Source organism: Debaryomyces fabryi (assembly GCF_001447935.2).
Source record: "Debaryomyces fabryi strain CBS 789 chromosome Unknown contig00051, whole genome shotgun sequence".
Classification (NCBI taxonomy): Eukaryota; Fungi; Ascomycota; class Pichiomycetes; order Serinales; family Debaryomycetaceae; genus Debaryomyces; species Debaryomyces fabryi.
In genome coordinates, this window is record NW_015385477.1 from 1 (window position 1) to 18,948 (window position 18,948).

The 18,948-nt window shown below is 37.4% G+C and overlaps 11 protein-coding genes across 11 annotated transcripts; 5 read left to right on the forward strand and 6 right to left on the reverse strand.

Moving 5' to 3' along the window:
• Positions 1–714: 714 nt before the first annotated feature.
• On the reverse strand, positions 715–2,622 carry AC631_02713 (uncharacterized protein; the record flags this gene model as incomplete). The annotated part of the gene is made up of 1 exon (XM_015611543.1): positions 715–2,622. One exon carries the CDS (start codon positions 2,620–2,622, stop codon positions 715–717), a length of 1,908 nt encoding a protein of 635 aa, XP_015467594.1.
• A 376-nt stretch (positions 2,623–2,998) lies between these two features.
• Positions 2,999–3,952, reverse strand: AC631_02714 (shikimate dehydrogenase family protein; the record flags this gene model as incomplete). The annotated part of the gene is made up of 1 exon (XM_015611544.1): positions 2,999–3,952. The coding sequence occupies one exon, from the start codon at positions 3,950–3,952 to the stop codon at positions 2,999–3,001; it is 954 nt and encodes a 317-aa protein (XP_015467595.1).
• A 323-nt stretch (positions 3,953–4,275) lies between these two features.
• Positions 4,276–6,030, forward strand: MNN2 (Mnn2p; the record flags this gene model as incomplete). Its single annotated transcript, XM_015611545.1, has 1 exon — positions 4,276–6,030. The coding sequence occupies one exon, from the start codon at positions 4,276–4,278 to the stop codon at positions 6,028–6,030; it is 1,755 nt and encodes a 584-aa protein (XP_015467596.1).
• A 334-nt stretch (positions 6,031–6,364) lies between these two features.
• On the forward strand, positions 6,365–7,978 carry AC631_02716 (uncharacterized protein; the record flags this gene model as incomplete). Its single annotated transcript, XM_015611546.1, has 1 exon — positions 6,365–7,978. One exon carries the CDS (start codon positions 6,365–6,367, stop codon positions 7,976–7,978), a length of 1,614 nt encoding a protein of 537 aa, XP_015467597.1.
• A 151-nt stretch (positions 7,979–8,129) lies between these two features.
• On the forward strand, positions 8,130–9,044 carry NIT3 (putative hydrolase; the record flags this gene model as incomplete). The annotated part of the gene is made up of 1 exon (XM_015611547.1): positions 8,130–9,044. The coding sequence occupies one exon, from the start codon at positions 8,130–8,132 to the stop codon at positions 9,042–9,044; it is 915 nt and encodes a 304-aa protein (XP_015467598.1).
• A 16-nt stretch (positions 9,045–9,060) lies between these two features.
• Positions 9,061–10,104, reverse strand: AC631_02718 (uncharacterized protein; the record flags this gene model as incomplete). Its single annotated transcript, XM_015611548.1, has 1 exon — positions 9,061–10,104. One exon carries the CDS (start codon positions 10,102–10,104, stop codon positions 9,061–9,063), a length of 1,044 nt encoding a protein of 347 aa, XP_015467599.1.
• A 403-nt stretch (positions 10,105–10,507) lies between these two features.
• AC631_02719 (uncharacterized protein) lies at positions 10,508–12,367 on the forward strand (the record flags this gene model as incomplete). The annotated part of the gene is made up of 1 exon (XM_015611549.1): positions 10,508–12,367. The coding sequence occupies one exon, from the start codon at positions 10,508–10,510 to the stop codon at positions 12,365–12,367; it is 1,860 nt and encodes a 619-aa protein (XP_015467600.1).
• Positions 12,368–12,550: 183 nt separating this feature from the next.
• Positions 12,551–13,465, reverse strand: SSU81 (osmosensor; the record flags this gene model as incomplete). The annotated part of the gene is made up of 1 exon (XM_015611550.1): positions 12,551–13,465. The coding sequence occupies one exon, from the start codon at positions 13,463–13,465 to the stop codon at positions 12,551–12,553; it is 915 nt and encodes a 304-aa protein (XP_015467601.1).
• Positions 13,466–14,688: 1,223 nt separating this feature from the next.
• AOX2 (Aox2p) lies at positions 14,689–15,705 on the forward strand (the record flags this gene model as incomplete). Its single annotated transcript, XM_015611551.1, has 1 exon — positions 14,689–15,705. The coding sequence occupies one exon, from the start codon at positions 14,689–14,691 to the stop codon at positions 15,703–15,705; it is 1,017 nt and encodes a 338-aa protein (XP_015467602.1).
• Positions 15,706–15,817: 112 nt separating this feature from the next.
• On the reverse strand, positions 15,818–17,239 carry AC631_02722 (aspartate/glutamate transporter; the record flags this gene model as incomplete). The annotated part of the gene is made up of 1 exon (XM_015611552.1): positions 15,818–17,239. The coding sequence occupies one exon, from the start codon at positions 17,237–17,239 to the stop codon at positions 15,818–15,820; it is 1,422 nt and encodes a 473-aa protein (XP_015467603.1).
• Positions 17,240–17,615: 376 nt separating this feature from the next.
• AC631_02723 (phosphatidylinositol-binding protein) lies at positions 17,616–18,678 on the reverse strand (the record flags this gene model as incomplete). The annotated part of the gene is made up of 2 exons (XM_015611553.1): positions 17,616–18,544; positions 18,645–18,678. 2 exons carry the CDS (start codon positions 18,676–18,678, stop codon positions 17,616–17,618), a joined length of 963 nt encoding a protein of 320 aa, XP_015467604.1.
• Between the last annotated feature and the right edge of the window lie 270 nt (positions 18,679–18,948).

The following is an 18,948-nucleotide window of genomic DNA, read 5'->3' on the forward strand; positions in this document are numbered from 1 at the left end:
TACTACTTCCGGTAGAGATGCTTATGGCTCTTCTGGTACCCACGGTACTTCAGGTACTACTTCTGGTAGAGATGCTTACGGTTCCTCAGGTAATGATACTTACGGTTCTAACACTCACAGTTCTGGTTCCCACGGTAGAGAAGCTGCTGCTGGTGCCGCTGGTGCTGGCCTTGGTGGTGCTGCAGGATACGGTGCATCTAAACACGGTTCTTCTAACACTGATTCCTACGGTCAATCAGGCAGCTCTGGCTACGGTCAATCAGGTCAATCAGGTAGCTCTGGTTACGGTCAATCCAAGAGCACTGGTTCCGGTTCTGGTTCCGGCCTTGGTGGTTTCACCACTGGTAATGACAAGCTTGACTCCAAGATTGCTTCCTTAGATGAACCAGTTCAAGAACAAGCAAAGGAAGCTTTCCACAAGGGTTACAAGGATGCTCAAAGCGCCTTCCGTGGTTAAATCAAATAAAATGATCTGCATTTAAGTGTTAAGTTCTATATAAAGTATTAGTTCTATTTTTTAAAAATTATAATTGTGAAATTTATTATTACTCGTTATTAATTTGTAAGCTAATTTTGTTGTTAATGCAATACATGTATATATTAGTTCTAGTTCTCCGTGGAGCAATTTACATTGAGTAGCTAGGACATTAGAACATGTGATGTTGTAGCCATGGCAAAACATAACGCATTTATTAAACTATATAATAATTAGCTCTAACTGGAACAGCTACATTGAAGCATTGAGTAATTGGTACCTATATCACTTTGCAACAACCACTCTTGCTCTAATTCTTTCAATTCATTTCCCCATTTTGATTTATCGTATGGATTGAAGCACATCTTTTCAAGCTTTTTCAAGTACGACAAGTCTTCAGCATTGGTATCTTCTGTAAATTCAATGACTTGATTCAAAATCCAATTACGTGGTAAAAATAGTGGGTTAGAATATTTGCTAATCGATTTCCGTTTGGAGTTACCTGATTTTAGTATATAGCCATCGTAAATCTTTAACCAATTACAAATTTGATCAATCAATTCTTGAGTAGAATACTTGCTTTCTGAAGCATTATGGCCAGGCAAAAGAATGGATTCTGCGATTTGCTTTGCATCATAACCTTCTTCTAAATCGGAGCTTTGTAATATAAGGAAAAACTTGTTGAAATCGCACTGTACCTTATGCAACATATCTAACATGGGATCTATCAATTCCTTGTAATTGACTTCAGGATCTTTGACGTTTATCAAAGATGAATCTAAGCCTAATCTTTTGAAAATAGTTTCAACATGCTTTTTGGTAAATGCATACTGATAAAGTTCACCACCTGCTTCAATTACCTTTGTTGCTCTTGTAATAATTCTATCTTCCCATTCATTTTTGATACCATTTTCCTTAAAAAATTGGTCATTTAATATCTCAGGCCCAGCCCCAATTAATTCTGCAAGGTTTTCACCCATTCTAGTTAAATTCCACCAAATTGCGGTAGGGGTGTTACGGTAACTATATCTAAGTTCATGATCTTCCGAATTTGGAGTATAGTTTGGATCGAACTTATCCATTATTGAAAAAGGTCCAAAATCAATGGCAAGGCCAAGGACTGATGTGTTATCAGTATTCAATACACCGTTCAAAAAGCCGTAAGATTGCCAAATGGCAGTGGTAGATGCATTCCTTACAATAGTCTCCAAATACATTTTGTCATAATCTGTAAGATCTCCGATAGTTTCTTTACTATTATCAAAAAAATCATCTCTTTCTGCTAGAATCTTATTTAAGAAACCGAATTTTTCACCATCAATTGTGAATAATTCATTTATAACGTAATCGGATAATTCCTTTATACCATTTCTATCACTTCTCCACCTATAAAGGTCAAACGTACCTAATCTCACCCACAGCTCAGCAAATCTTGAAACAATTGCACATTTTTCTGCCCTATGACGTTGCGCAAAGGTCTCAGGAAGATATGATAATGATAAAGCCCTTGTCGTTGGAATACCCACAGCATTTAAATGCTCAGATATAATATATTCTCGAATCGACGATCTTATGACCGCCTTACCATCAGCAAACCTAGAATATGGAGTCATTCCAGCTCCTTTTAATTGCAATTCATATTTGTGTCTGTTGGTCTTGTCCTTCACATTCTTGGGAACTTCAAACAAATTCACAACTCTTCCATCTCCTAATTGACCGGCAAATTGTCCAAATTGCCACCCAGCATATGCTTGTGAGTATGGAAATGGATATCCCTTTTCTTGGAAGTCTTCATTCTCAAGGTAGAATTCACCACTGACTAATTTTTGGTACTCGGGATTATCAACCTCCAGAGAGTCTATCCCTAAATCTTCCAATGCTTTAGCACTTGTAGTTAAATACTTATATTTTTTTCTCTTTTCTGGAAGAGTCCAGGAAAATCCTCCTTTTTGTAACACTCTTGGAACATGTATGATATTATCCTTATTTGCTATAGCATCTTCGGGCTTTGGAATTCTGCCATCAGGACTAATGTGTTTAGTAAAGCTAGTTGTTTTTGGAAGTTCAGCTAATTTTTGGTTATGCATAAGTCTTTTAGTCATAATAGTCGAATATTTCAATGGTATATTGGACTTATTCTTGTACATAATAATCACTCGTTGAATACAAACTTGAGAGTGGTTTGATAGTCAAATTTGTAAATTTATTTTCTGTGAGCAAGCACTGAATTAATCAATTGATATCGATAATTATTAGGTTATCAAGGATTTATATATCTTCTTATATAATATATTGCATTAAACTCCGATACACTGTTATATATATTCGTAGGTCCTAATAGAGCAAGTTTAAATAGCGTGGTTTGGAGTCAACCGTTGATCACAACCTGAAAGGGAACACTGGTGCAACAGTAATGCGGCATAGAAACGAAAAAAGTATTTCCAATAATCCTTTCTAGAATGTAATAATTAGTTTTACTATTAAGGGATATATATAAATATATATATATATACATACATATACTTAGTTATTTGCATTCTTATAGACATAGTCAACTACGTCTTTAACAGGCATTTCTTCTAAACTGTAACCAGTCCACAAGGATTGTTGGGCAAAACCTTGATATATCATTGCTTCCATACCACCAATAACCTGCCACTTGGCTGCTTTGAATTCATTGTATAATCTGGTGAGTGGTTTAGGGTGGTAGCACATTTCTAAAACAGCGCCTTTATCCTGAGAGCCAATAAACACCTCCAAAGTTTCTCTGGCTGTTTTTTCCTCGTCAGTCAGGGGTGCAAAATCAGGAACAGTACAAACAATCAAGTTTGGCTTCTCTAAAGATGCAGCTTGCTCAGGAGTGGAAACATGAACGATTTCTCCCTTGAAACCTCCCTTGACCATTCCTTCTCTTACAGCTTCCACTTCCAGAGCAAATCTATTAATCACATAAACCTTCGAACATCCCAAAAATTCGTTTAATGCATACACTGCAGAACGGCATGCACCACCTCCACCGTAAACCAATCCTGGTTTGTCGCTTTTTTTCGATTTCTCCACCACTTCTGGTGCATTGTACAAGAATGAATCACGGATTCCGTACGTATCAGTATTGGTACCGATATACAATGTCTTACCGGTGTCTTTCTCCTTTCTGGTATAAATCGTATTAATAGCACCAACTGCTTTGGCATCGTTGTCGACAAAATCAACGTGCTCCGTCATCACCACCTTGTTTGGCATAGTCACAGCTGATCCGATGCAGTCGTCACCTTGTAACACCTTCTTGAAGGCATCAATATCAGAGCTCTCATACAATTCATATCTCCAACTCAATCCTGATTTACCAAATAAATAGTTTTGCAATAATGGCGATTTAGAGTGGCTAATATGAAGCCCGAAGAGTCTGAATATAAAGTTTTTGGTTCTTAATTCTTCAAAATTGGTTTTTTCTAAAATTGGTGAGTTACTAGCCATTATTTCCAATTGATCTTCTATATAATATCCTTAAGAATTCCTACTTCTATCTTTCTGTCCTATTTATACCGTCGATTCCTTTAGTTCTTGTGGAGTAATTTTTTTGAATACTAGGAAAAAGTATTACCCGCGACCGGAATTATAAATAAAAAAAGGTATGGATGTTATCCAGATGTAGGGATCTTCCTCCAGATTTCACAAGGAAAATGCCACAAAAAGGGAAGGTTGAAAAGAAGCAATTACGGCGAACCACGTAAAAGATAATCGAAAACTGTTTTAAAGCCCGTATCAAAAGCGGGATAAAGGTATAATAATAGTATATAATGATACCTACACCTACGAGATTACTTGGACGTCAGACGACGCGTCTTTTGGTAGTCGTGATATTTTGCTTGCTTGTTATACACTTTTTTTATCGTTCATCTTCAAAGCCATTAATAGATAGTGATGTTCGTACTGGGGCTATACCGGCCGCAGACTCACTTGAAGCTCAAGGAGAAATTGGCAAGGAGAAGGCTAATTTGAAATCTATCAGAGATTACACTGCATTTTTTGATGGGTTAGAAGCATACATGCCGAAATCTCCATCGATCAAAGACAAGTACAAGAATGAAAAAGCACCAGAAATCAAAAATGAGAATGACGATTTTCTTTTATCCAAGTCATTATTGGAGAATGTATTGGATATACCTCATTCTACGTATCAAGAGTTAAAGGATTCGCATTCCAGATACGTGGACATTCATATGAACAAGCTTATTGAAAACTACGGTATTTCTACGTTTGGAAATATATTGAAATCGGATCCTGAATGGGGAACATATCAGGGGTCTTCAGGATACGTGATGGTTGGAGGAGGTAGATTTAACTGGTTATCGTACCTTGTAATCAAACAGATCAGAGCCACAGGATCTAAAATGCCCATTGAGTTGTTCATTGCTTCTCATGATGAGTATGAAAAGGACTTCTGTGAAGAATTGTTACCACGTTATAATGCGCATTGTAATCTTTTTGATTCATCATTGTCAACTAACTTGAAGGAAAGATTCGATCTTGGTGGATACCAGTACAAGATGTTGGCTATATTGAGTTCCAGATTTGAAAATGTCATGTATGTCGACTCCGACAATTTCCCAGCTAAAAATGTCGATTATATATTGGAGAGTGACTTATATAAAGAAAAGAATTTGATTTTATGGCCTGATGCTTGGGGTCGTACTGCTAATCCAAAGTTCTATGAGATTGCAGGCGTGGAGGTTAAAGAAAATAAAGTCAGGTATTCGGACTATGACAGAAAACAAGCAGAACGAGAAGGCTTATCGGGCGTCAAACCCTTATCTGAGTACAATTTTGAAAATTCACATTTCCACGATTTTGAAGGAACCATACCTAACCCAACCTCCGAAACTGGTATGTTTGTTATTAACAAAACTTCTCATATGAGAACATTACTTTTAAGCTTGTATTATAATGTTTTTGGGCCTAACTATTATTATCCGTTATTAACCCAAGGATCGGCAGGAGAAGGCGATAAGGAAACGTTTATTGCTGCTGCTCACGTTATGAATGAACCCTGGTTTCAGACGTTGAAGCAATTCCAATTTACGGGGTACGTGTCAGAAGCGGATAATAAATTCGCATCCAAAGCCTTGAGCCACTACGATCCAGTTCTTTCGGCCGTAAAACAAGAAAATCTCGATGTTGTCTTTAATCATTTATCCTATCCTAAGTATTATCCTAACTGGTTAGTGGATAACCATGACTTGATCTATGAGAACCTGGGAAAACATATTCGTATGTATAGTTCTATAAATGAGAATGTGGGCTATGATTTCGATTTGAGAGTATTGCAGTTCTTTACGCAAGGAATGTGTCCAAACTATTACGATTCAACAACGGGAAAGGCTATTGATGGAGAAGATATCTACAGAAATAAAGAGTATATGGGGAAGTACTTGCATTATGTATCTTCGGAAGAAGAGCTTGAAAGACAAAGATGCGAACAAGTTTTCATTCCCCATTTAAAATGGTTAAAAGAAACCACTCAGTTTCCAGAAAATCTGGTAGTAAATGTATAAAGCGGACTGCACAATTGGACTCTTCAGCTATTTCCTGCATTGGTAAAGACATAGGATTGTAATTTAATTAATATATATAGAATGATAGATTTTGACATATCACGTAACGGAAAAATCACTTTTCCGCATACGCGCCTTCGATGGGGTAGGAATGGCTGAAATATCTTATTTCCGCGATATTCTTGCTCTTACTAAACAATTTATTCTCGGAAACATATGGAAATCTCGATCCGATTGGTATCTTTTTAATCAATGTACATACAACTATATATATATATATATAAATGTCCAGACAAATCTATAATCAGGAGTCTTTATGATAACTAAACCTATAATGGAAAGTTCAAGTAGAAAAAACTCACAAGATGCTAATAGAGATGTCTCACAAGGCTCAAAATATATTGAAGAGGATGAGATCCTGGAAATAAAATCATCTTTGAATACTCTTAAACCAACCCCACCACCTGAAGAAATATCAGTTATAAGAGAAATATTATTTTTGTTTTGTGTGGCAGTACAACAGATGCTAACCCAAGCAGGTGTAGCACAGACCACTAATCCATCTACAGCTATTGCAAAAACATTTGGGGTCGAAGATCTGAATGGAGAAAAATCTTGGTTCACAGCATCATATTCGCTTACAGTTGGTACATTCATTTTGATTGCGGGAAGATTAGGAGATATGTACGGGTATAAGAAGATTTATTTAATAGGGTTTGCTTGGTTTGCAGTATGGTCTTTGGTGGCCGGGTTTTCTGGGTTTACAACCTCTCAGATTTTTTTTGATGTGGCTAGGGCAATGCAGGGAATAGGCCCGGCTTTATCTATACCTAATGCTATGGCATTAATTGGACATTACTATCCAAAAGGTTTCAAGAAAGATCTCTGCATGTGCTTGTATGGAAGTGTGGCACCTACAGGGTTTATGTTGGGTGCACTTTTCAGCGGATTAGTAGCTGAGTTGGTAGACACAATGGCGCTTCCTGGAGTCTTCCTAGGCTACTTTTTGTTAGGAATAGCATGTGTTTTAGTATCAGTACTCGGATACTTTGCCATCCCTCAAAATATTGGTAATTTTGATTCAGAAAGAGAGGAAGATACTTTTGATTGGTTTGGTTCTCTCTTTGGTGTATGTGGACTCGTTTTAATCAATTTTGCATGGAATCAGGGACCTAATGTAGGATGGGACAAGGCATATGTCTACATCTTATTGATAGTTGGATTTATACTGATAGGCTTATTTTTTGTGGCAGAAAGTAAGGCTAAAGATCCTCTAATTCCATCTGTTGCGTTAAAGGGTGAGACGGGATTTGTTTTAGGTTGCATTGCTGCAGGGTGGTCGTGTTTTGGGGTTTGGTTATATTATACTTTCCAATGGAATGAATTTGTTGATAACCAATCACCAATAATAGGAGGTGTTCATTTTGTTCCCGCAGCTATTGTGGGGTACGTTGCTGCTGCTTTGACTGCGGTATTATTACAAAAGCTTCCACTGTCAATCGTTATGCATTTTGCTATGTTGTTCTTCTTGATTGGAATCATACTAATGGGTACAAGGCCTGTTGGTCAAATCTACTGGACCCAAAAGTTCTTTTCTTTGATAATACAAAGTTTCGGTATGGATATGAGTTTTCCAGCTGGAACCGTTATATTGTCAAATAGTCTTCCAAAATCCCAACAGGGTATAGCTGCCTCATTGGTTGCAACATTTCAGAATTATGCGATCTCCATTGGTTTAGGATTTGCTGGTACCGTTGAGTACTATCAGACCAGGAATCTTCCAGATACTTTGGACTCAAAAATCCATGGTTTTAGAGTAGCCTTTTACATGGGGATGGGATTAGCGGGCTGTGGAGTAATCCTTTCTTTGATTTTCATTTTAAAACAATACAAAGAGAGAATCCACCTTCGTAAATCAGAAAAATCTGCCCTTTCGTCGATTCCTTGATCATAATATTTAATAATATAGAGTGTATACATTGATAGTATAGATTTCAATTTATGTGCAACAAGTAACGTGACTTCAGAAATGCGATATAAAAAGGGGCCCATGGTTATCAACATTAAGAAGTAACTAAGGGGCCTTATACCATTATAGCATGAGTAATTCTGTATTAAAATCACCATTAAAACAATCGTTGAATATAGCCCTTATTCAATTAAAGGCAGGTGCCGATAAAGCAGCAAATTTGTTGAAGGTAACCAAATTTATTGACTCGGCCGTCAAGACGAGTAGCATTGGAAAATTACATTTAGTAGTATTACCGGAATGTTTTAACTCGCCATACGCCGTTGACCAGTTTCGTAATTATGCTGAATTGATACCATCTGGTGAAACCACCAAATTGTTATCATCATTGGCAAAGAAGCACGGCATTTTCATTGTTGGAGGATCAATTCCAGAATTAGATCAAGAAAATGATAAGATTTTCAATACTTCATTGACTTTTTCACCCGAAGGAGAAATTATTGCTAAGCACCGAAAAGTTCATTTATTTGATATTGATATCCCTGGAGGAATCACTTTTAAAGAGCTGGTAACTTTAAGTGCTGGAGACAAGGCCACTGTTTTTAAATTAGGTGAATTTGGTAATGTAGGTTTAGGTATTTGTTACGATATCAGATTCCCCGAATTAGCCATGATTGCATCTCGTAATCCATATAATTCTTTTGCTATGTTTTATCCAGGTGCCTTCAATACTACCACTGGGCCATTACACTGGCACTTATTGGCAAAGGCCAGAGCAGTGGACAATGAAATGTTTAGCGTTTTATGCAGCCCTGCTAGAGACGTCGGTGGTAATGGATATCAAGCATATGGCCATTCATTAGTTGTAGATCCATATGGTGCAATTGTTGCTGAGGCTGGAGAAGGAGAAGAAATTTTATTCGCTACTTTAGACAAGGATTTGTTACCTAAAGTTAGAGAGGGAATACCAGTGCATTATCAAAGAAAGTTTGATGTTTACGACGATTTTGTTGGTAAAGGAGGTGTAAAAGTCAGTGATTTATAGATATATAATGTACATATCAGAACTCTTCATCTTCGTTCTTTTCAATAAAATCAACTAATATTTCCATAAATTCGGTTGGCTTTTCACTAATCACCCAGTGACCAGAGTCAACGTCTCTAACATCAAAATTAGGGAAATACTTTCCGATATCAGGAATGATTTCGTCGGGAACATACGATGATTGAGTTCCTCTTATAACTAGCATAGGTCCCTTTGACCATCTAGAAACATTCAGATCGTAGGGCCAGCCAGAAATATACCCTCCAGTTATGGCTTTATTTATAATTTCTAATGGGACTTTTGATGTAATAACATCATTAGTCTTACCTCTATGAAGATTAGTTATTAAAAATTGACGAACTTCTTTCGAAGGTTCAACCTTTGCTAATTGAGCATCAACATCTTTTATGTTGGTATATTTATATTGTTCCAATGCAATTCTTAATTGTCTAACGTATTTAGCGAAGGATGAAACTGAATTCATGGTTAAATCAACAGGAGCATTGTCTACGGAGACAACCATCTTTGGCAAATCAGGACGGCGCAATGCCAAAGCCATGACAGTTTTAGCTCCCATAGAATGACCTATTATAATAGGTTTAGCACTTTCAGGGAACTTAGCTTGTTCAATAAAATTTTCAACATCAGCAGATAAAGAAGGGTAATCCAACCTATTTATATGAGGCGATTGCCCGAAGTTACGCAAATCCAAGCAATAAACATCTCTTTCAAGTCTTGTGGCCAACTTTTTAGCTACTGTTCTATTATTAATTTTGGATCCAAATAACCCATGCAATATAATTAATGGGGACTTAGTAACTGATGGCTCCTCTTGAGGCGAGTGCTTGTCATAGACAAGATCAACAGTCTCAATGGATCCATCGGTAGCTAAAGCATCCCCCAAATAAGAAGCAGGGTTGCTTGCATAAGAAGATTGAGTTCCATCGTAATGAATATTTGATTTGGTTGAGTAGTTCTTAAAACCTAACCAACTAGTTGGTTTATTCACCCGAGGAAGGATTTTCAAACTTGTGAATAGAGAAGTAGGTCTAACTAACATGTTTACGTAACAGACTATCTTATTGTCAGACCAAAGAATAGATAGTTTCTTATAGATTTGAGATCCAGAAACGTGAGAATCTTTAGCGATTTTTTAGCGAGACGGTTCTAAAATTTACCAATAAAATCAAATAGTTTAACACACGGAGTACAGAATACATAGTATGATACAATATTAATAGATTTAAACACATGAAGACATAATTGAAATGGATTAGATCGATAAATCAAATGGACAATACTTTCAGGTGACAATAGAACTCTTTGCGATGACCTAGCCATGAAAAAGTTCTTTCGGCCGTAAGAAATTCTATAAATTTGATGCAATAGTTTGAAAAATTCGAAGCTGCAATAAATTGAAGATATCTTTACATAACTAAGTAATGATATCCATAAGTAACCCAATGAAGGTTAAATCTTTCGAATGGTCAGAAGTATCGTTGTATCTTCCCGCAAAGAGGAATGAAGAAGAGGTGTGCTTGTTGGATAATGTGAGTGGACTGATGAAGCCTGGGGAAATCATGGCACTTATGGGTCCGTCAGGATCAGGAAAGACTACTTTATTGAATAGGTTATCAAATAGAAGTAATCCCAAGTCTTCAAGACATACTGGGGATATATTAATTAACAACGAAGTCGCCACACTGGCAGATTTAAAAGAAGTTTCCAACTATGTGGAACAAGAAGATTCGTTAGTAGGCTCTTTAACAGTCAAAGAAACAGTGGAATTTAGTGCTAAATTTGCAAATATTCCAAAAAGACACAGAGGTGATCTAGTGAATGAGATCATTAGTCTTTTGGGCTTAGAGAATCAAAAAAATTTGAAAATTGGGACACCATTGCAGAAGGGAATCTCAGGTGGACAAAAGAGAAGAACAAGCATTGCGTCACAAGTATTAGGAAAACCGCAAATACTATTTTTGGACGAGCCTACGTCAGGGTTAGACTCAGTTGCCTCTAGAGAAGTCATTAATACCTTGAAAAAGATCGCAATTAGTGAAGGGATAATTGTAATCGCATCAATTCACCAACCTTCTACTTTCACCTTCCAATTGTTTGACAAAGTTATGTTTTTGTCGAAAGGTATGCCTATTTATAACGGTAGAGTTTCAGAGATCCCTGATTATTTTAAATCGATTCATTATGAAATTCCTAGATATTACAATCCTTCGGAATTTATTTTAGACCTTATCAACACAGATTTTTCCAATAGTATCACTAATGACGAAGAGTCAACTATAGGTGACAAGGAATTGATTGTAAATGATTTAGTTAACAAATGGCGCAAAGTTGAAGAACGCCAAAAGGCACAACAAGTTGATGAAAACTATTCAGATTTTCAATCAGAGAAAGCAACACTGAAGGAAAAAAATGAATTCTTGTTACCTTGCATTAGATTTAAGAATATTCTTGTCAGAGAAAGTAACCGTACACGTATTTTGTTACAAAGATTGCTAATCAAATCAAGACGAGATGTTTTGGCATACTATGTAAGAATTATTATGTACTTAGGCCTAGCAGTCTTGATGGGAACAGTATGGCTAAGATTGAATAATAACCAAGACAATATCCAGCCCTTTACTAATGCCATCTTTTTTTCTGGTGCTTTTATGTCATTTATGTCAGTTGCATACATACCCTCTTTTATTGAAGATTACAATAGCTATAAGAAAGAAAAGATGAATGGAAATTATGGACCTTTTTCATTTGTTTTATCAAATTTCATTATTGGTGTTCCATTTTTATTCATTATAGCTTTATTATTCAGCATAGTCACTTACTTTATGTGTCACTTCCATGATAGCTCAAAAGGCTTTGGTTACTATGTTATGTGGCTATTCCTTGATTTGCTTGCTGCTGAATCGATGACTGTGTTCATTGCTTCTATTTTCCCGAACTTTGTCGTATCCTTGGCATTGACAGCATTTGCAAATGGGCTATGGATGTCAGTTGGAGGCTTTTTGGTTAGTAGCAAAATTTTGAACGATTTCTGGTATTACACTTTCTATTGGATTAATTACCAAAGATATGTATTTCAAGGAATGATGTTCAACGAGTTTGAACATCGTATATTTGATTGTGACTCAAACTGTCACTGCTTATATGAGTCAAGTTTGTCTAGTCAATGTAAGATTGCAGGCACGGCAGTATTAGAGAATCTAGGCTATTCCAACAACGACAAGGGCCTTTGGATCGGAATATTAATTGTATTAATATTTGTATTTAGGTTGGGAAGTTATGCTGCTCTAAAGGTAAGAAAATGATTAGTATGTATTTGAATATATGCGCTCTTATTCGACAACATTCACCAACCGAACCTAAAACTTCTCCTCTGACTAGTTAAGAACTTAGTTATACTACAGCTTCGATATTAAATAAAATATTATTTTAAAATTACACTAGAATAAACCATAATATTCGAGAAAGAGCGACAAAAAAAATAAAACCTAATCCATTAACTTCACATAATTTGATGGACAAATACCAACTTGTCCATTTGATCTTTTTGCTTGCCACCATTTACCATCAATATCATCAACCTCCAAGATTTCGTCTTTGACAAAGGAAATTTCATTGATATCTTCTGGATTGGCATCGTAGCTGTATAAAGCCTTAGCCTTATACCTGAATACATTACCGGTATCATTGACAGAGTTCGTATCGTTATAAACAGTCTGTCTTTTGTTACTGGTCAAGTCTCTGCTCTGGTGTACGTCAGATGAAGAAAAGTTCTCCAAGCCATTCAATTGTGACGAGGACATGTATGGGGTATTGACCGACTTGTTATTTGTAGTGAGTTGCGACTGTCTCAAATTGTTGTCTTGGAACTGGGTATTTGAATGAGATGAGGCGTACCTCTTGTATTCTACCTCGTCATCTATGTCTCCATCAACAGCCTTGTTATCAGATGAAGGCAAATGGCCGTGGTTGTGCGAATGTGTTTTCAACGAGAATGAGTCGATGAACTGGTTTGTAGGTGATTCTGGATGTCCCCCGAAGTATAAGATCCAGATCAAGTTCAACATCGACAACAAAATGCATCCTGCTGCACAACACAACATTCCCGAGTCTCCCGTCTTGTATATCAAGTTGTTGGTCGAGTTGGTCGAATATACAAACGCAATCGACAACAATCCCACCAACGTAAACTTGTATAACTCGATAGTGTTATACAAGTACAACACCGTAATCACCACCATTATCACCAACTGGTACATTATGCCCCACCAACTGAAATGGGGAAAATTGCTTTGATTAGATGCTCCGGCCCCTGCTATGGAAATGATCCATGCTATCAACCCAAACGAGATCGTAGATATAGCAAATGGGTCACCAATAAAATTCGATATGCTGAAAGACATTTTTTACTTGTTTTCTACCTTTGGATATTTCTTAGACTATTCCTTTGATTGTTGTTGCCGATGTACAATTAAAAGCGAGTGTTTTAGCAAATATATGTTTTTCAAGCAAAATATGTTTATACAATTACCACCAAGCTTAGTTTATCAAAATACCAATAACCTGCTGTTACCTGCTGCTAGAATAACCCAAAAAAAGTGAATAAAATCTGATATTTTAATCCAAATCTAAACAAAAATATTCAGATCAATATTAGATCCACTAAATTTTTTATGTACCATAATAACTACACAATTGTAGGCCGCTTAAAAAGCGTGTATTTTATTATACGCGCTTTTAGCCGATCTGGACGGTTCAAGTCTAGACTTGTTTTTGCGACCCGACAGATTGGCAGGGTCCTGGAGCACTTCAGGAGCACGGATTTTGAGAAGGTGTAGGGATCGGAGAATAACGGGTTTTAGAACAGTCTCAGATATTAGGGGTACAAGGGCAGTTCGAGCTTAGAGTGCGCTAAGGGATAATTAATTTGCTCGCGGAACATTTAAGAGCGCGGTATTTTACCTCCAGCCAATGTAAATCAAGCCAAAGGTAAAAGGGTCACCGATATCTTGCAGAAAAGAACTATGCGATGAAGATTACATTCGAGACACAATAAACTTGGCATTCGTAGGGACATAGTAAAGGAGTTTGAACCGAAAATTTATACGAGCGTCGTAATGTCTTTGAGCGATCTGGCTGAAGCTCCAGCTGCGGATCTAAGGATAGTATTTACTACGTGTATAACGAATGGGATTTGGTACGGAACTTGGACCGTTGGATATGTGTGCATCGGAGGTTTCGGAGTTATGGAGACACACAGTACGGTGGTATAATTCCAATTGTACCATAGTAATTAATATTAGCAAGTACGGCCGTGCGGGGCTTCGTCACGCACAACGGCTGCAACAGGAAAGGACAGGGAGAGCTGATTATTTCGTTGTATGTGACAGTCATACCAACATACTGGACGTACGGACTTTAACGGTTGTGTGGAAGTGGGTAAAAATAACATACACTTGTAGAGTATATAAAAGCCGAGTGGAAAGTACTTGTTAAATAAAATAGGAGGACATTAGAAACACAAAACGCTCAAAGCCCAAAAGGTGAAAAGAGTACTTAAACCGCAACTTTATTTATATTCTACTAGAACTTACTTTCGGTAGACACAAATTTCAGTCAGTGAAAAATGTTGACATTACAGAGAACTTTTGTACGTAGTACAATTCCGTGTGCAATTGGATCCGTGAGGTTCAATTCGTCGATTCCAGGTACATCAGCTAAACAGAGTCCTTTCAAGATTTCCACCACTTTGATTAAGGACTCTGACAGAGAAAAACATGATGATAAAGAGTTCATTACTCATCCATTATTTCCACATCCAGTGTTCAAGGGGGAGGAATGTGAAAGAGTGCAGGTTGAACACAGAGAACCCCAATCTCGTGGAGATAGGATTGCGTTTAAGGGGATCCAGCTTGTCAGGGGATCATTTGACTTTGTGACGGGATACAAAAAACCTAGGAATGAAAAAGAAGAAGAGCATGGGTTCAAGGGTACTAGATATGAGATGACAGAACCCAAGTGGTTAACTAGATGTATATTTTTGGAGAGCATTGCTGGTGTTCCGGGAATGGTTGCTGCGTTCATTAGACATTTGCATTCGCTCCGTCTTTTAAGGAGAGACAAGGCATGGATTGAAACTTTGTTAGACGAAGCTTACAACGAAAGAATGCACTTGTTGACGTTCATTAAGCTTGGTAGACCCTCGTGGTTCACCAGATCGATTATTTACATCGGCCAGGGTGTATTTTGTAATTTGTTTTTCATGTGCTACTTAATCAACCCTAGATACTGCCATAGATTTGTTGGTTATTTGGAAGAAGAGGCGGTTAGTACATATACCCATTTATTGAATGAATTAAAGATGGGTAAGTTGAAAGAGTTTGACAATATTCAGATTCCAGCTATTAGTTGGCAATACTGGCCAGAATTGGATGAAAAGTCCACTTTTACCGATTTGATATTGAGAATTCGGGCTGACGAAGCTAAGCACAGAGAAGTCAACCATACATTGGCCAACTTGAATCAGAAGGGTGACAGAAACCCATTTGCATTACAGATAAAAGATACGGATAAGAAGCAACCAACCAATGGATTAGAAACTCACAAAGGTACTGGTTGGGATCGTGATGATTTAATTCTTTAAATGACATGTATATAGCTTGACACTTGCTTTATGATTTAGCTTTATGATTTAGTTACACGTTTACGAATATAATAATTAAATAAATTAATTTACTACTTATAATCTATAAGGTCTATTCCTTGGCACCTAAAAATATCGTTGCACCTAAGCATACAAACATGACTGTTACACCCCATATGGCTAATGCTAATCCTCCGAATTTGCAGATACGCTCAACTCTGTCCAATTCGGTGGCTCCATTGATTGGTTTAATCAACAAGTATCCAAATAATCCTGGTAATATGAATGAAATTGAGGTTGACCCTGTTGATCCAACAAATGCTAACACATGTTCCAATGATGTGACGGTAATCGCCACAAGGTATGATAAAACAAGGATTGATGTCGTGATAATGTAAAACATTTTCGACGACAACTTTACAACAATTGGATAATGACCGTCTGAATCTTGTGCACCCTCTACTGGAGTTGTGGAAATAAAAGTTTCGTCAGCAAGGGATTCAACCTGAGAATCAGACTGCGATTCAGCATCGGACGCTAAAGATGTATACTCTGGAGCATTTCCTGAACGTTTAGCCTTCAGGTTTGCCTTAAACCCATTCTTGATAAAAAAAATGACATGGTTAATCGATCCTCTACATGGATGGCATTGCAAGGGGTATGATAAACTCACCATAATAACAATGCATAATCTTCCAATTAAGGACAGGATTGAGTCCTTAGGGTACATACTGATGATGTTACCCCCCACAGATTTACCGAAGGTCAAATAACCAGCAACTCCAACAATCAAATATGAAATACAAGCAGTCAAAATGGCATTTCTAATGATAACATTCGATTGTCTTGTTTGTGAACCCTCTTTTTCATTAGGTTTTAATTCGTTGATAATAGCAAACATGTTTTGGTGGCACGTATATGCGAACACAAATATAGGGAACGATGCCAATGTAGACTTCACAGACACCGGCCCTACCCAGTCAACCTTAATGCTCTCCACAGGAATATCCCTAACAACAAAATGTGATACAACAAGACAAATCAAATACACCACCGAAAATAATGCCACGACCGATGTGTATTTCAACGAATCTAATTTCTTCAAATAAGAGAACGGAATAACTATGCACACCATAAAAACAGTAATCCACAAATTTCTGGCCATCAACAAACTATCATTACTAACATGTAAACTCTCCATTATTTTTGGCATCAAATCACCAATGACTACCAAATAACTAACTCCAACCCCAAAGCATTTAATCGCGATTGCGCTATCAAAGATTATCGACAATTGTGGATACGTTAATTGTGCTAAACTGAAATACGAAACTGCTTCTTGTTGTTGCGTATATTTGGCCACCTTGTTTTGCAAATACAACCCAAATGAAGATGTAAGCGACGACCAGACAATCAAAAGACACCCGAATAATAACCCATTACTCTTCAACCCAAATGGCATGGCAAGAATACCTGCTCCCACGATTGTGTTAAGCAAGTTAATGGTACCAGACTTAATACTTGCTGTACCCATAGTGACTAATATCAACCTATCCTATTGTTTTGATTCTCTGTATGTTCATACAATGGATATCTACTAAAGAAATTAAATAGGTCAGTCTGTACTATGGGTGATTTATATTTAGCTTCGAATAAACTCAATCACGTGCACATTATCATCTAAAAGAAGTTCCGTATATATGAAGACTTAAGATATGTTCATTGAAATAGAAATAAAACAAAGCTAGTAGAAGAAAAAAGAAGAAGCGTACGACTAAGGGAATATAACAATAAATACAAGGATAGTAATGTTAATTCACTAAAAAAGTATTGGCGTAGAGACATGAACTCCACTCATGATTGAAATTTTTTAATTAACAAAACGTCACCAAACGTCGCCTATGAATAACTTAAAAAACCAAAACACCGATAAGGAAAGCGATCAAAATCAAGAGGACAGCCAAAGGTAAAGAGATTCCACTGGAAGGTTCTTCGGTGGATGTGGCTTGAGCTTGAGAGGTGTAGTCGGAGGAACCTTGGGCTCTCTTTTCGTTGGAGTCGAATTTGTCGGACATGTTGTTGATTTTAGCGTTTGAGTCTTCTAAATCTCTTTGGTAGTCAGCTGGAGGTTGTGATTTTTCGACTCTCGAGGCAGCTGCAATACCAGCAGCATCAGAAGAGCTGTTGTAGTTGGCACCAGAAGCATAGCCGTTGTTGGAAGCATTTGGAGCGAAAGAATCGTTGACAGATCTGTTTACATTAGCACCGACATCTTCTGGGACATCACCACCATAGTTGTTGCTGTGGGAGCCAGCATAGGCAGCACCAGCACCAAGAGCACCGGCACCAAGAGCACCTGCGCCAGCAGCACCGGCACCAACACCAGATCCACCAACATCTGATCCGGCAGCACCACTTCCAAATTCACCTTGTTGTGGTTGGAATTCACGTGGCGAGTCAGCTCCGTTGTCGCCGGCTACGCTGTCTTCCACATCTTCCCCGATAACATAATTCACTCTCAATTTCTTTTGGACCAACTGTTGCTTGTACTTGGCCTCTAAACTAGGCCAGTAGTCGCTCAATTTGGAAGCATCGTCGAGATCAGGACATGGCAAAGAAACTAACAAAAACTTGTCCTTACATTTGTAGTCTTCCGGCAATGGCTGAGAAAATCCTTGTAAAATAATGGAAATCTTGATGCTATTACCTGGCTCAATAATACTGGCATTTGGTCTGACACAGTATAACTTTGGAGCCGTCGTCTTGACCTTAAACGCTAACGGAGTGTTAGATGTATTAGTCAATGACAAATATTCCGAAGTAGGTTTGGTAAAACTACCTATTTTTGACACGTTAGTAATCTGGCCTGTAATGGTCTCAATATTCCAAGTAGCAATTAGTTTACTTCAATACGAATTTCAACACATAAAACCACATACCCTTAAATTCTAAAGCACTAGGTGAAACTTCCATAATGTACAATTGCAATAATAATAACGCTCGTCAATAAATTGATTGATTATTGAAATGTTGTTATGTTAACAGCACGAATTATTTATCTGTATTAAAGGATGGAGGATAAAAACCATTTTGGTAAATCACACGACTATGTCAATTTCGTTATTCGGTGAAATTTCAGCGGGGACAAGCATGAAGAGAAGAATAATAGACAACAATTAGACGTGTCGAAACAGGTAAATTCACATGGCGATAGAGAGAATGAATGCAGCGGATACGAATTAA